The sequence below is a fragment of the Ceratina calcarata genome, unplaced genomic scaffold (assembly GCF_001652005.2).
Source record: "Ceratina calcarata isolate Rehan_Ccalc_2016 unplaced genomic scaffold, ASM165200v1 scaffold525.2, whole genome shotgun sequence".
Classification (NCBI taxonomy): Eukaryota; Metazoa; Arthropoda; class Insecta; order Hymenoptera; family Apidae; genus Ceratina; species Ceratina calcarata.
Window position 1 is genome coordinate 77709 of NW_017176396.1, and position 16421 is coordinate 94129.

General features: G+C 37.4%; 1 protein-coding gene across 7 annotated transcripts in view; it reads right to left on the reverse strand.

The window, feature by feature from the left end:
* trc (Serine/threonine-protein kinase tricornered) overlaps positions 1–16421 on the reverse strand; it is a 59133-nt gene that overhangs the window by 33560 nt on the left and 9152 nt on the right. Inside the window, exons 1-2 of one of the 7 annotated variants that reach the window (XM_026816526.1) lie at positions 9881–10268; positions 7719–9819 (exon numbers count right to left, since the gene is read on the reverse strand). The exons of 2 other annotated variants lie outside the window; for them this stretch is intronic. In XM_026816526.1, coding sequence (XP_026672327.1) covers positions 7719–8070 — 352 coding nt within the window. In that variant the 5' untranslated portion in view covers positions 8071–9819; positions 9881–10268. Of the gene's footprint in view, positions 1–7718; positions 9834–9880; positions 10269–16421 lie in introns of those variants that run through there. 4 more of the 7 variants (XM_018030412.2, XM_018030413.2, XM_026816539.1 and 1 more) reach the window with 4 other exon arrangements.

Here is a 16421-nt window from a genome sequence, read left to right on the forward strand (position 1 = left end):
ATGAAAATATACAGAATATTAAAAATTAAAATGATGAAACAAATGATTATTTAAAATCTCTTGTGCAGGAATTATAAACGATGCTTGTAATATATAAAGTTGTCTGAATCAATATTAGAAGTGTTATTCTGTTTTAATAGATATTCGAACACGTTTGTGAGTCATTGAATGTGTAAGTAAATTATAACTCGAGGCTTCAATGGAATCTTTTTCAATAAAAACCAAGTCGCATATTATTATGTTAAAGCGATGATGTTATGTAAATGCTGATACACATCGCACTGTACTTACAAATCTACGTCATCCACACTGCGGCGTATAGAATGACGAATACGCAATGGTGAGTTCATATTCATGAACGGCTTACACACCTACTTTTCTTCTTTATTCTACTAGCAACACAGTACGATATAACACATTTATTTTCTGTAGGTTTTTATATTTCGCAAATGATTGCACTTTGAAAAAAAAGATTGTCGCAGTGATATAGCGTATCGGCGAATAAACGGTTAATTTTATTTTATACATTGCGCGTGGGTAGACAAAGAAACAATGCAAGGAGTCGTTGCGAAATCACGAGACCGATAGACTCCAGGCTTGCACACATTTACTTCAGCAAACATAATCAGACTCATTAAAAGTATGAAAAGATAAATTATTTTAATAGATTAAATAGTTTCTCTGACAGCAAACGCCTCGACATAAACAAATACTATCTCATGCATTGTTTAAACACGTATTCGTGTTAGGTAACTCCAGGAAGCGATGGTGGTTTACACCATCATCATTATGCAACCTGTAAATAGTTTTACGTTACTTTTCACCTTCTCTAGTACAACAATTTTTCTTTTGTCAACAGAACGGATGATAGTTATATGAAATACAGTGTTATTTATTGTTACTATTATGTAAAATTGTTGTATTAAACATTATATGAAACAATACAAATATTGTATGACTTATTATATTTTCACATTACATCAATTATTATACGAATTATTTTATGAATTATTATTGAATAACAGAATATATTACGTGCACTGCTCGAAATTTCCATAAAGCCATTGTGTCTCTCAGTTAAATCATATTTCTGTAATAATAATCATTATTCGTTTCGTACTAAAGAATTTAACTACAATTTCCTCTACATTTCAACATTCTATTTTGAGATTTATTTATGACTGTTTCAGAGCTTTTGTGTCAATCGTGAATGAATGACAATATTTCTTTTATTATTTTCTGAATGCTCATTATTATCCATGAAACATGTTTTTTCTTTTTTACTTTATTTCCAATTTAATAACAGCAGTGTAATTCTATTTCACTGAACTCCACAAGAACTCATGTTACTATGAATTCAAACCAAATTCTCAATTTCTTTCAAATTTTTCATACGAGTTTAACACAATATTATAATAATTACTTATTTGTAAAATTTCGAACACGTGTCACTGTTTGAACTTACAACCAAAGCAGTCTTAAATAAGAGATCTTGAAATTATATGTATAAATGTGTCATCTCCCGAAAAAACAAATGTTTACAATTTTGCAACTTATGTTTCCGTAACTGTGAACGTATACTTCTAATGATACGTCATGCTGCCACAAGATTCGAGCGATACGATCTATTGAGCGAAGCAAAGCTGGTCCGTCGGTTTCATCATCTTATTTATCGTTGCAAAACGCGGTTTATTACTCCGTGTTTATGATATCCGCGTATATTTTTTCTCGCGTTTCATTGTGATTTATCTGCTCACGAGAGAGTTTCTTTCTCAATCGAATAAAACTGTCCACCACCAGAAATAAAACGGCAATTTACGTGACGGCGTCGTGTCAGGAATTTTCCAAACGATTTTATTTCGTATCTGTCGCGGGAAGGACATCTTGCAATCTCTTATGGCAAGACCCGAAAATAAGGACGAGAATATAATTTCGCGCGCGTGCACGCAAGACAATGGTCGCTTTGTTCGCAAGCGACCACTTACGCCTTACAAGCATACATACTGTATATATGTACATAAGCACGTAATGGACATTATTAATGTTACTGCCGCTTGCAAATACTACTCTCATTCGCGAATAATCTTTGACCTCTCTCGCGAGATAATATATTTTTTTTCTTATTTACTGCACTAATTCTGTTCTGAAAAAATTACGGAGATGGAGGAAAATATTTACAATTGATAAATCTGTGTATTATTATTATTAGATTTATTGAGCTTTTAGAATTGAATTTAGTGAGAACTTCTCCTTATCCTCAAAATTTTAAATGATTCGTATGATAGTTTTTGCTGGCCGTTGATAAATGAGTCAGTCACGAAACTCTTTTATATTCTATAAATAGAAGATTTCAGAAACGGTCGTTTGACCGGTGCATGATATGTTTAGTGTTAATGACGAACTGTTTATCTGATCTCTATCTTTTAATACTAGATCTAGCAAGAAGGATCAAAATAACTTGTTTGGCATTTCTTATAATCAGTATTCATTTTCGATACACTTGGTTTCCTAAAATTTTGTACCAATTTTTCTAAAATATTCAAATAACTAATTCTGGACAACAGTTGTCTTTTTGATGTGGAGTTTCATGTAGTACATCTCCGTATACCGAGGTGAGTCATTTTGATTCCCACGGCAGGTAGGCTAAAAGTGTAATTATATTGAAAATTATTATTATCATCATTATCAGTTTATTATTCAATTGTCACTTATAAAAACGTAAAAATTGTTGTGTTTTCTTAACTGATTTATTAATTTGAAAAACAAGTCATTTTGATTGCTCAGACAGAAGCAGGTATACGTCAATCGCCGACAGTTCTAGTGTTAAACTAATATCATAAATGTTTTATTTTACATAAAATCACATTCCTAAATAATTGAATTTCAAATCATGATCCCAAATACATTAAAAATTACAAATCCTAAAATCTGCTCATTTTAACTCAAGAACGTGCGCAAGCATTGTGGATTAATGGGCTTGCATAATTTTCATTCGCAGTTGGCAGTTCGATGGAATACACTAAGGAGTTCAGTGAAGTTTTGTTTAATAGTTAAAGTAATCGCGAACGATTTCAATTTCTCGCGAGTGATAACCTTTTGCGATCGACGGAAAGGCCCCGTGCTCGCCGAGTCTTAGTTCTCTACAGAATATTAAATTCGTCTTCCCACAGAATTTCAATTCCTACTTTAAGGATCTTGCTCCGAATTTCGAAACGCCGTTACACGCGCGCGTGCCACGAAAACTAATCGCACTTTCGATTTCTCGACGGCTAAATGCGAGATATACCTCGCAGTTTCACCGAATTTCATATATCTGCCATTATCATATTCACGCGGACGTATCTCAGCATTAGCTTTCTGTGTTTATCAAACATTTATATGCGCAGGGCACGAAATATAAAAGATAAATGTACAATTTCTACTCACTGATGTATTTCTCTATAATTCCGTATGTTATTTTAAAATTATAGAAAGATAAACCAGTCAATAGAAATTGGGATATTAACCTTATAGCGTCTGTTGAAGCGCGTACTTGGACATTTGGGCTGAAAGTCTTTCCTTAGTTCAAAATGTATTTTATGATCATTTGGTACCGCTAAGGGTTTGCTAAGGGTTTATACCGGTAAGGATTTTAGGACTCTTTGTTCTCGTTAGAGTTGGTCATCGTTTGATGTCCAAATGTTTTACGACTTGTGACCGTCGGAAAATCACCGATTGGGAACAAATGTTTTTATGAGCCATGTAACGTCGGTTTCTGCCGTACCCAGGATGTGCCCAGGTCAACATGCAGACCCGAAACAGGACTACGTCTTTAGTCGTCAAGGCGTCAATTTCGAACGGCTATCGTTCCATGTACTTTAACATTAACAACTTTTGTCATCCTTCAAATTAAGTATTTTTATTTATTGCTTCAAATCCCTGTTCAGCATTCAAAACTAGCTATGTCAATTCTTCAAAAAGTGGGGACATTTATTGAAATTTGTTTTGTTCCTAATTTGACTGTATGAAAGAGCAGACTCAAAACCGACATAAATCATCTGAAAACATAAATTGAAAATCGAAGATATTACGAAAAATCGTAGAAATTCATAAATGTCTATGGCTTGTGCCGAAAAGTGCTTCTGGTGGAAGTTACATTATACGTTTCTACTGATACGTATTCTATCATAAAGCAAAGAGAAAAGTAGAATACACGTTTATGATGTACGGCACGACAGGCGAGTTTGCGTTCGCATACGAAGACGATTTAAAGCAAGTGACACACGCGGCGCGTATTCTTGCTTGAGCACCTGTGTGTAACCTCCTTGGGAGATTACAAGCCAATGACCTCGTATCTGATAGCGCGGTGCGTGACAACGAGCTTTCGTCACAAAGAAACGCTCTGTGCCGAATGAAATTTAGTCATTTTTTCAAAACAGACTGAATCGGGGTATAAAAACTTCGCATTCTTGGCCGCGTATCTACTCTCGACTTATGTTAGTGAATGTAAAAATCCAAGCTCGGCGGAAATTAATTATCATTGTTCGTAGAATTCCCGGAATCGTTCCAAGCGTTCCGTTGATTCAGTACAAAGGGAAACCGATCGTGATTCGAATCCCAACTCCCATTTTGCCCGCAACGTTGCCAGGTGGTACTCAGCTTCACCCACGCATAAACGAGTCAACAATTACACAACGAGCGGACGCGACATCGTTCAAGTTTCTCCCGTTCTTTCTCGAATTTTACTCTGCACACTCATTACAACAGTATACTTGTTAATTGTATAATCGTTAATAGAATTTTCATGGATAATCAATAATCGATATCAAAAGGGACTCGTTATCTACAAGTTTTCTGTAAAACTACAACTAGACTCGATGAGCTTACATGTCAGCTGAAGAAGTAATTTGATGCTCAGCCTGTGTCTACCTTAACTTACGACTGAATAAGGTAGGACAATCGACGGTACTAACAGTTATAAATAGGAACGTTACGTAACTTGTTTTTTCGCTCATTAGAATAATTAGAAGCTCAAATAGTACGACATTGTTATCATTGTTCAATATGACTCCAGTCTTTCTCAATTTCAATAAGTAGCCACATTTTCTACAAACAGATATCCAAGTACTTTCATAAATCAATGCTGAAAACAAAGGAAGTGTGTAGTGTAACATAATTCATAATAAGAACAAAATGTTTCATACACAAATTGCTATTACAAGTGGGAAAAAAGAAGAATGTTATCATCTTTTTTTAACATGTTTCATATAATGATTGATGCAAGAATTGATACAATTAATATAATGCTTCATTTCCTGATTGATACGATAAATAATATAACGTTTCATAATAAGTATTTTTATGTTGATGTAAGGGAGCAACGCGATTATTACGAATTCTGTGGCATGCGGTTGCCAGCGAAGATCGCGACCCGGTTTGCACACCAAGTCTAATGTTTATTTATCAAGTTTACGGTTCGTCCTCTTTCCGGTCTAGTTATCGTGTCGCGCTACGGTTGCTGGGGAGTTTCAATCTCAACAATAATCTCCTTTTGTTCACGGAACACTCGTTATTTCAAATAACGTTACAACATGTTTGCCGCGAGAAAACATTCTCACAGACGAAACTGCGCGCGTTATAGTTAATAGAACGAGAAGACCTTCGTTAAAAAGGTTCAACGTACCAACAATAACCGCGCAAGGTGCGATTCATTACTAGAACTCAACGGTTGCAATTACCGCGGTATCAATGAATATCTCTGGGAAGCGTACGGAGGTGTACAATCGCTTTCGGCTCTCACTGTAATTGATATTCTTCTTTATTAATAAAAATTAAACTGTTCCGTACCTAAATTGCGAATTTTTATCTGAACTAAAACATTTATAACATCAGTTAGAAAAATGTATTTTAGATAATTATTTGAATAGTGCAAAACGCACTCATTCTTGATATTTTCCATACTTCTATGCATTCGATGGTGCATTTATATTTTCTGCACATACAATTTCTTTTTTCATGCACATAATTCGAAGTCTACTAATAATTACATTTAATATAAAAACGTGTACTTGCTGAACTTATGAAAAAATTGAATATGTGAAGAAGCTTCATATAATGCATAAAGCTATGTAAGATATCAGTACATATTCCAGTGAATAAATGGTAGAGGAAACTCTTATTACATTTCTTTAAACGATTACCCATAATTGCATAAAAATCTGCAGTCTGGTTATAACAATGGTCACGTTGAGGTATCTATTAAAAGATTTAATGCGATGTATGAAGATTACCGTGTTCGTGTTATTAACGAAACGTTAGCCAACCGATTTATATTTCGTCACGTGCCTGACCCGCTTCGCATCGAAAACATTATCAACATCAACACACACGTTCTCCGAAACCGGACTAATACAATCTACAACGTAGAGCCATCGGATCATCGATCGACTCGTTTCACCTCACCAAGCTTATTCCCCGAACAAACTAAATATTACGTAATTACCTGGCAACCATTTTGTTTTTAATTCATCCGCCACGTTATTAAAATTGTGCGCTCACAGTAGAGAAGCTTAGAAACTATAAATATTTATCGCGCGTGCATTCGTAATTAACAATCTTTCGTATATTTATGATACAAATTAAAGGCTTCGGTGTAAATTACTTTCGTAATTGGCGTTCCATTAGAATTAGTTTTTCTACGCTTAACTCGCGTCACGCCATTTCCAGTTTATTGCTCGCCGGCAAACGTTTTTCAGTCGATGTTCATTCATTCAATTATAATATACGTTGAATTATTATCCAACAATCGATTATAACAAATGAAAATAATATACTTCTGAACAAATGCGAAGCACATCCGTGTAGGTTGAACTATCGGAATGCGATTTGAAAAGTCAATGAGTTCACGTGACGGAACTGCTTTTCTTATATAGAAGAGGAAGAAGAGCAAAGTGGAAATATATGTATAACCTGTTGAAGGATCATACAATGGAAGCCCCGTTAATACGATTCTGCATTCGTCATGGTAGCCCGAGTACATTGCACCAAATACCCGACGCATCGTTAAATACCAGGAACTTGACAGTGGTCGTACCACAGATTGTACACACATATAAAGACATCCTACAGAATTCGTTTACTCGATATTGCCATCAATTATTCCAAATCGAATTCGGTCACATTTTCTAACTTTTAAACAATAACTCGTATAATTTTCAGTATACCAGAAAGAATTTATTAGTCGACGAAAAAACGTGCAGCGAGATAAGAGAGTAATCACCGTTAACGGTGAGGTTTTTTTATAAAATGAACACGCGCATACCGCATACGCTCCTATTCAATTATCTGCGGTTTCTGCGAGTGTGCCTTCGCCTGGTAAGTATGGCCTTTTTATTAATGGTCATACTGCCATATGTACGGAACACCTGCGATGACTAACAGTACCGCGTAGCTAACTATAGTAAGTAAGACGAGATTACACTCGGCTACGTTATTTTGCGGGAACATCAATCTTATTCTCTTTGAATCCTCCTACATGCCAACGTGGCTAGCCGGATTCGAAAGTAATCGGACCATATAATTATCGTCGTGCACTTAAAACTGTACTCCTCGCGTACGCTACGATTTAAACAACAGGAAGTAGAGCAGAATTAAAACTCGAAATATACTCAGTTTCTACTTTCTGCTTATCCGTCTTAATAGAATAATTAAACGATGTTGACAGCGATCTGGAAATTTACCTGATTTCCCCATGGGTGGTTGACCGAGTCTGCTGAACCATCTGAGGAACCTTCTGGCCGTGGTGGCAGCCGGCGGTCTGCATCCCTCGAGTATAACGACTCCATTATTGTTGTTATTATTGTTATTGTTATTATTGTTATTGTTGTTCGATGTCGGACGTTCTGACGGCGAAGCTCTGCTGTATGGCGACATCCAAGCTGTAGTTGTGCTTTGGATGGTGGCACCTTTGACGGTGGTGATGGAACTGGTTATTTTAGCCGGGTGCGGCACCCAATCTTCCGACGCGACGGGCATTTGTCTCGCCCTCTCGTCGGACGAGTCGAAGACAAAACTGCAGAACGGGAAAGTCATTCAAGGCTCTCTACACACAGCACATGAATAGGGCCCTGGTTCCTTAAAGAATTCGGCCAGCCACCGCTACATGGCCTCCGGAATACCGGGCCGCGGACGTGTCAACTAGTCCGACCACGTAGCTAACAAGTAAGTACGCAAGATGACGAAATTTCTCGTCCTAATTACCGCTCTTTATCTTCCTTACAACTTCCACGATTCGTAACCGAAAAACTCGACGTTTCCTTTGAAATCCGGCCGGAGCAACGACTTTCCAGGCTGACTAATGAATAATCATTATTCAGAAGTTAATTCGAGGTCCTCGCGTTCGTTAGTCTCCTTCCTCGTTGTTCGAATAAAACTTTGAACTCGGCCAGCGAGCTTCTTTATCTATATTTATTCAAGATTTGCGAGAAGAAGAACCGTACGATGTTGAAGTTTCGCGGTCGTCGCTTCCAGGCTTATCTCGGGTAGTTGCTTCTTCAGTCACGTGTTTCCCCTTAACTTGTTGCGCGCACCTCTTTCTGTATTCTAGATGCACTTCTGCTCCCTCGCTCGAACCAAAGTCGCGAATTCTTCTTTTCCTTTTCTCATCTTTTTCTCACTCTCACGCTTTGTTCCCTTTCCTATTTTTCATACGAGATCGAGAAATACGTTTTTTCAACAACTATCCCGTACTAGCCTTTCCGTCGGTATCTTTTTATCTTTTATACGAACACGATACGACGAGTAGATATCACATGGGATTAAACAGTTTCTTGTGAATATTAGATAACGACTGGCTCGTGCTTTAGTAGAGTTTCCAGTTTTATTCACGGAAATTCTTAACAGGACGATTTATTTGGTACGTAACAAGGTACTTCGTTTTTGTTGCAGCCTTTCTATATAATAATACTATACTACCATGGAATGGTGATCCGGTTAAACTAAATGGTTAAGAAAAATGTATTTGGAAGAAGTGAACAGCGTTCGAAGAGTTTCTCACGGTTTAGAATAAGAGGTGCGCAGGAGTAGATCCTTCTTTAAAGTAGGATTATTGCACTTTGCCCTACTTCGCTCGATCCGATCCAGTCTCGATTAACGGTTTCTGGTGGACCAGTGTATAGCGTAACCTTCTCGTAGCACACGCGAGATCAAGCTTCCCAACAATCACACGGCCTGGAAAAGATATTTCCGAGTATCTGTTATCCTTACGGAGCTCGAATTCCTCAAAACCAAACTGTCGAGTTTGGAGGTCGAGGTTGATCTCTCGTATTGGTGAACATGACTCGGTCGGTCACGTAGTTGCCGCATTATCCGCGTTTTCTAGCGTTATATCACTTCCAACCATGCTGTTGGAACTCGATATTTCTTTTCCTCGAGTCCGAGTGTCTGTTTCAGTTTCGAATAAAACGGACTGCGCGATAAAAGAGAACGTGCACACAAGAAAACACGATGTCTTTGACACTGTTCGCGCGCGAACTCTCTTGGCACTGACACTTAAAAATTTTTCACTGGAAATCACAAGTTGTCAGCGTGCCGGGTTACGATTCGGATTATTACCGATACCACGATCGAGTTTAACCCATGTCGAAGAAGGTCGCGGGCGAGGGCACCGGTATCGCACGATTCTCATCCGTGTTGAACGGAAATAACAATAAGAATTAAACACGGTGAACGTTCGCCAACGAATCGATTCCCTTGGCTGCACACCGTTTCCCGACCAGACGACAGACAAACTCGAACTGCCACCGACACCGACCGCTTCTCCTCTCGACACTGTCTCTGCTTCTGCCAACCAAAGATGCCAGATTGAGGACGGTAACCACCGAGAATCAGCCCCTCCACTTACGCATACTATCGCACCGTATCCGTGTGCTTCGAACTCGGCTCAACTTCGGCTCAGTAGAAAGAGAAGGCGAAACATGAGTCCGTCGCTGTTGCTCCTCATGCGTTAAAGTCCAAGCGGCGCACAGCCGACTGACGACTGACTATTGAAATTCTCGATTCCCGTCCTTCTCCGCACAAGTTATTATTATTAAAAAGAAGAATGAAAATTTTTCGTTGCATGAAAACATGTTTCATCACCTTCTAATCACATGAGACCACATGAAAAAATGAATTTTTTTATGTCTTACACAATTGTTAATCTTATACACTTTTTCTTATATCAATCTTATAATCTAATTAAATTTACGTAAAAAATCAGTCGACTGCGCGCCGCTTAGACGCATCAGGAGCAAGAGTGACGAACTGATGTTTCGCGTTTCGCCTTCTCTCTCTACTGACTGACAGCCGAAGTTGAGCCGAGCTCGGAGCACACGGATTCGGTGCGATAGTGTACGTAAGTGGAGGGGCTGATTCTTGGTGGCTCCCGTCCTCAATCTGGCATCTTTGCTGCCAACTTGCTTCTTCGTGCTGCTCCTCTACCCGCTTTTACCGCTGTCTGTCTATACCCGCCACTCTTCCTATCGGTCTCCCTCTCGTCCCATGCTCTTTCTCTCTTCGATCCGCAGCGCATACCCGTTCGAACACACCAAGTCACCAACACCCGCGTTTTTCACCAACACCGACGCGCTGTCGCTAACCGCCCCACCGCGCACCGCTACTTTTTCTTCGCTCGACTCCCTCTCGCACTCGGCTGCCTCGTAACTGTTTCTTTATCTTCTCCTTCCTTCGGCCATCCTCTCTGAGGCTCATGCCTTGCTAACACGGCTCGCTCACAAACGTACACATACCGAATACAGTGTTTGCGACACTTGACTTGCCGCTATCCGCAATAGCAACACGTCGTTCTGTGCGTACTTACACATTGGACGCGAAATCGTGGTTCCACGTCGTACACTCAACACTTGAGGATTTTCAGAATTACCTCGGATTTTTATTGTAGGAAATTAAATAGCAACTGGTATTTAATTGATCAATCAATTTATAGTTTCACATTTTTGGATCACATTGATCGTTTCTAACTGCCGATTTTATATTTGGTGGTCTATGTATTAAGTATAACGTAAATCAACAAATAAATTGATTAACATTATACGAGGTAATCCAAAGTTTGTGAGGAAGTATTAATATACTCTTATTATATCGGTTGTTTATAAGTACACTGTGGATTTTACGCATTTATACATATAAAAACGTTCTGTGCAGAAAATGTGAATAACGCATGTAACATGCGAGAATATGCAGTACATCAAAATAATTTTTTGCAAACATCCGCAGTCTGTAAGATACAGAAGAAAATTGTTATACCAATTGATGAATAGTATTAAAAATGTAAATTAAAAAAAAATTGGATTGAACATAAACGCACGGTGTGAGCATTCGACTCAGCTGATACTTTATGACTGTGAGAGAAACGCGGCGTCGTGTACGTGGAAGCTAACTTCTCATCCCCATACGACCCTCTTCTAGTCATACCCGTATGGGCATGCGTTTCTCCCTTACCCACGCATTCTGGTCACGCGACTTCATGCGCTATCGAATTTTTCATATTTACATGTTTCCGAACGTCTTTCGTTTCTCAATCAAATCTTTCATACAAGAAATTGTTTCCGACAGAACACGGAATACAGTAGGAAATCCAGTAGTGTATTATAAAAATGGCTGAATTCTAATTAATAAATGAATGGAAACGAATCTTAACTATTTTTATTTCTATTTCCCGATCCTTGGTCGAATGAAAGTGACCAACCTTGGGGGTGGCTACTATAAGTCACTAGTCACCCCCTTTAGAATCACTCGAATGAACCTTCACAATTATCGATAAATCGAGGAGGAGCGATTATGCAAATTGGTATCAGAGGAAATTTGAGATTAGCCAATGAGCTTGTGCGCAGGTCGTATAATCAGTTCCAGTTGAGCGCACGTAAGCTCTGGCGTGTGCGCTCCTGAAATTCTTCGATCGGCAACCATCGAGCGCATCACATCGGCTTCTCGATATTATTTTTATTTTGGTTCTCGTTTCGCTTGAATGAATTTGATGGTTCGCTCGGTGATCTCATTTGTAATAGTTGAAGGCTTGCACTCATATGTGTTTTATCATTTAATTGGAATTTTCATTGTGATTATGGTTTCAATTTCGATTTTAATTCTGAATATGGTTTCGATTTCGATTCCGATTCTTATATATATTGTATTTCTCATCTTTTTTTACGTTTATGATATTGAATGATATTAATCGTTAAAACTGCTCGAGAAACGTTAAAATCTTAAGAGTTCCAATATACATATATACGCGTAATATATATGTGCGCGTAAACCCCTCGAAACCAAACAATTTTTGTCCGAAGCATTTCTTTTTATCTCAAAAAAGGTAGAAGTTATTCAGATGACTTGCCTTAGGCGACTCATCCTGTATATGAGGACATGAAATGACACTCACCTAATATATTCATGATAATAAAATTATCCAATTACTAAGGAATGCGTAAATTATTCGAATGATGATATGACATAGGAACGTTTGTTACATTTCAAAAAAATGATGTTTCATATGAACCAATTTAATACTTCCTTGGTTTTTAAATGAAGCCGGTAAATCGGACAAGGGTTAAAGGTGATCGTCAGAATACCTAATCGCTGAGAGAATACGACGATTGCTCGCCTAGTCACGATTTCCTAAGGGTCCTCCGACGCAGCGGTTTCTTTCTGCAATCCGAGGAACATCGTTTGCGTTGAAAATGGAAAGTCGTTGTTTTTATTATTCGAGCGGGGAGCGTAACCGCCCGTTCTAGAGACGAAGTAAAAACAGAAAGCGTGTCCGATCGAGTTCAGTGAGACTTCACGCCTCTTTCCGTACTTTATCCGTGCGGTTAATATTCTTACCAGTTGCAAAATCTTTAGGGTAAAAAACTTGCACGTATATTACGATCTATTGATTAACGATTGGATAAGAAAGAAAAGAAACGAAATTCGAATCGTTTCGAATCACGCACACAATCGATGATAGTAGCCTTCATTAGAATAAAATAGCAATCAGCATGTGTTGTTCCTTTTCTTCTAACTGGTAAAATGGAAAGGAAGCGTCTAGGCATTTAAGAAATAGAAGGTGCTGTTGAATTTAACAAAAGAATTGATTATTATCGATCTGGATAAGACCGTGCTTTTATTAAAATAATAAGAGTTCAGACGATTGATTGAAGAAACAATGCAGGCATTGAAAAATGAATTGCGACGCTTTGAGACAAAGTATAAATTCAATATTCTTGTTATTAACGAAAGGAGAACGAAATGCCTTATCTTTTATTTGTCGAGATTGTAACGGACGATACGATCTGATCACGCATACGTGCAGATGTTAATAATTAACTCTCAGTGATTCGGATAATGTTGGAAAACGTATGTACAATCGCTTCAGAAAATTTGGAAAATAGGAATTATTCGAGAAATTAATCACAAAAAAAATTATTCACAAAAATTGGAACATAGGAATTAATCGAGAAGAATCAATTNGAATAAAATAGCAATCAGCATGTGTTGTTCCTTTTCTTCTAACTGGTAAAATGGAAAGGAAGCGTCTAGGCATTTAAGAAATAGAAGGTGCTGTTGAATTTAACAAAAGAATTGATTATTATCGATCTGGATAAGACCGTGCTTTTATTAAAATAATAAGAGTTCAGACGATTGATTGAAGAAACAATGCAGGCATTGAAAAATGAATTGCGACGCTTTGAGACAAAGTATAAATTCAATATTCTTGTTATTAACGAAAGGAGAACGAAATGCCTTATCTTTTATTTGTCGAGATTGTAACGGACGATACGATCTGATCACGCATACGTGCAGATGTTAATAATTAACTCTCAGTGATTCGGATAATGTTGGAAAACGTATGTACAATCGCTTCAGAAAATTTGGAAAATAGGAATTATTCGAGAAATTAATCACAAAAAAAATTATTCACAAAAATTGGAACATAGGAATTAATCGAGAAGAATCAATTGCATGAAATAATAATTATTTTACTATAGTTATTTCATGTATTACACAATAATTAATTATTTCATGAATTACTGAATTTCACAAGTTAACGGCGACATAAATAATAATTGTATGAATTAAATAGTGAAAGGGTTAATCGCTACAATCGCTGCAACAAAAAATCTCCAATAAAAAATAATTGTCGAATCAACATCTAGAAATAGAATTCTATATTGATCTTTGCAAACCAGATGAAGAAAGTTCAAAAATTTTTCAACAGGGAAATCTACTAAGTGTCAATAAGCGTTCATTATCGAATGCATTACGTTTAAAGAGACAGGGAAATCTAGATGTCTACCACGAATGTCGGTTGGCGTCGTCTAACAGGAGGCAACGCCGACATAGAGATTCCAGTAATTAATCGTAAAACGGTTGGACGCCGACACGATATTCACCGTGTAAAAATAGAGGCGCCACCGAGGATTCCTTAATGAGTGTAAGTTATGCAACGCATTAAGGACAGTGCCCTCCGTGTGCGAATAACTTCGGCAACTTCCGTTTCAACACGTGCGAGCAAATCATATCAACGGTGTAGTCTAACGGTGTATAATCAATTATATATTTGCATCCTCTTAAAACGGTTCTTTTTTAATTGAAATTTCTTAACTTGAAACACTTTGCTAAATGCGCATCCCAAAGGCAAACTACTTCATTGTTAAATATTATTGATGGACAATTGACTTTCATGCAAAATAAAACGTTTATTGTATCAGTTCAAAAAATATTTTAGATAGACATTCATCATTAAAATATTCTGCTTTCGATATTATTTATAATTTCTGCATAGTCAGTTGTCTTATAAATGCATCAAGTCCAATTATTCAGCGTCGCCGAAAGTGGAATTGGGCTAAACACTGTGACTCTCAGAAAGCGTCTTGAAGAAACGTTACGAGATAGCTGGGCACCCGATCACCTACGCTATCTCAGCCGAGGTGCACAGACATAAGAAAACAAGAAAAATGTTCGCCGGCGATCATTAAAATACACACTTGACCTAGAATACGTATAGGCGGAATGAATACCGAAGACGAGGTTACAGGAGCTTTCGTGCGACGAGGAGGAAAAGCTGTGATGACAAAGAGGGAGACGGGTTTGTTGGCAGCGGTTCAAAGCGCTGTTCGACCTAACTAAAATACTGCAGTGCCCCGCTGCTCCGCGCGTTGCATACATACCAGGTGAAAATATTGCGGAACTGTTACCTCGCCAACTAAGAATATATTGTATAATCGCAACGGTTGCTCGTATGGAATTGTCAGCGCCTAGTACTTTCTCCGTCGTGTCATGCTATGGAAATATTGTTGGCAGAACGATGATACCTCTGTACACATAGTAGCCGTCTAAATGTCACCGTTCGAATTATAATGTAACTACAGCTAGTGATGGGCATTCGAATCCAAACTTCGAAACGAATAGAAGTTTTTCAAGATTATAGAAATTCGAATCAATTCGAATATGTTTTGAAGCTGAAGCATCTTAAATATCTTCAAAGTTTTTATATTCTTGACTGTCTTGGTGATCTTAATTGCTTTATAGAGCTTTTGATGATTGAATGATGAAAATAATGGATTAGAAATCTTTGTTATTTCGAACCATTGGAATAATGGAATCAAATAAAAAATGTAGACTCAGAAATATGAGATATTATAGATTTTCTCATGTATAAGCGACTTTTAAACCGTATATTCAAGATATTGAAAACTCTCAAGGTGATCCAGATGATTTCAAGACTTATCAAGAGTTTCAAAAGTTCTAAGCTTCGAATAAAATTCTAACTGATTCGAATCTTTTTAGGGATGACAGATTTGAAGTGTTTCAAATCCTATCACTACATATAATGATGATCATAATAATAACCCCACTCCATGACCTATACTATGACTCTGAATTATTAAATTATTGACTCTGAATTTAAGCTAAGCAAACATCAAATCAAGAAGAAAGCTTTAGATGTCTCTTTTGCTTATAAGAGTATCAATGGTTTTTGCCCTAAATTTACTTTTTACATTTTTTCGTTGTATCAACAAGTTTTACAAACTCGTATAGAAATAAATAAATATAAATTGTTCATACTCCATTCGAATAATAGACATTCTAGATAAATGTTTCAGAAAACCGGTGTTCGGATAATCGACATTCCACTATACACATATTGCATGCATACCAATTAAATGAATTCAATAATATGCAAAAGCTTGGTACATAAAGAACGACGCTGAGACTGGATTTTTATGGAAAAGAAGAATCGGTAGAGCGATCACATAGTCCAACCAGGATTTCCACTCTAATAACGTTAGCACAGTAGTCCGTATGCGTAACAACAATACTAGAACCGACAATGGCAAGCTGCTACGGACATTTTAGCTGGATTTTCCTGTAACCCGGTATATGCATGTTAGCACTATTCGAAT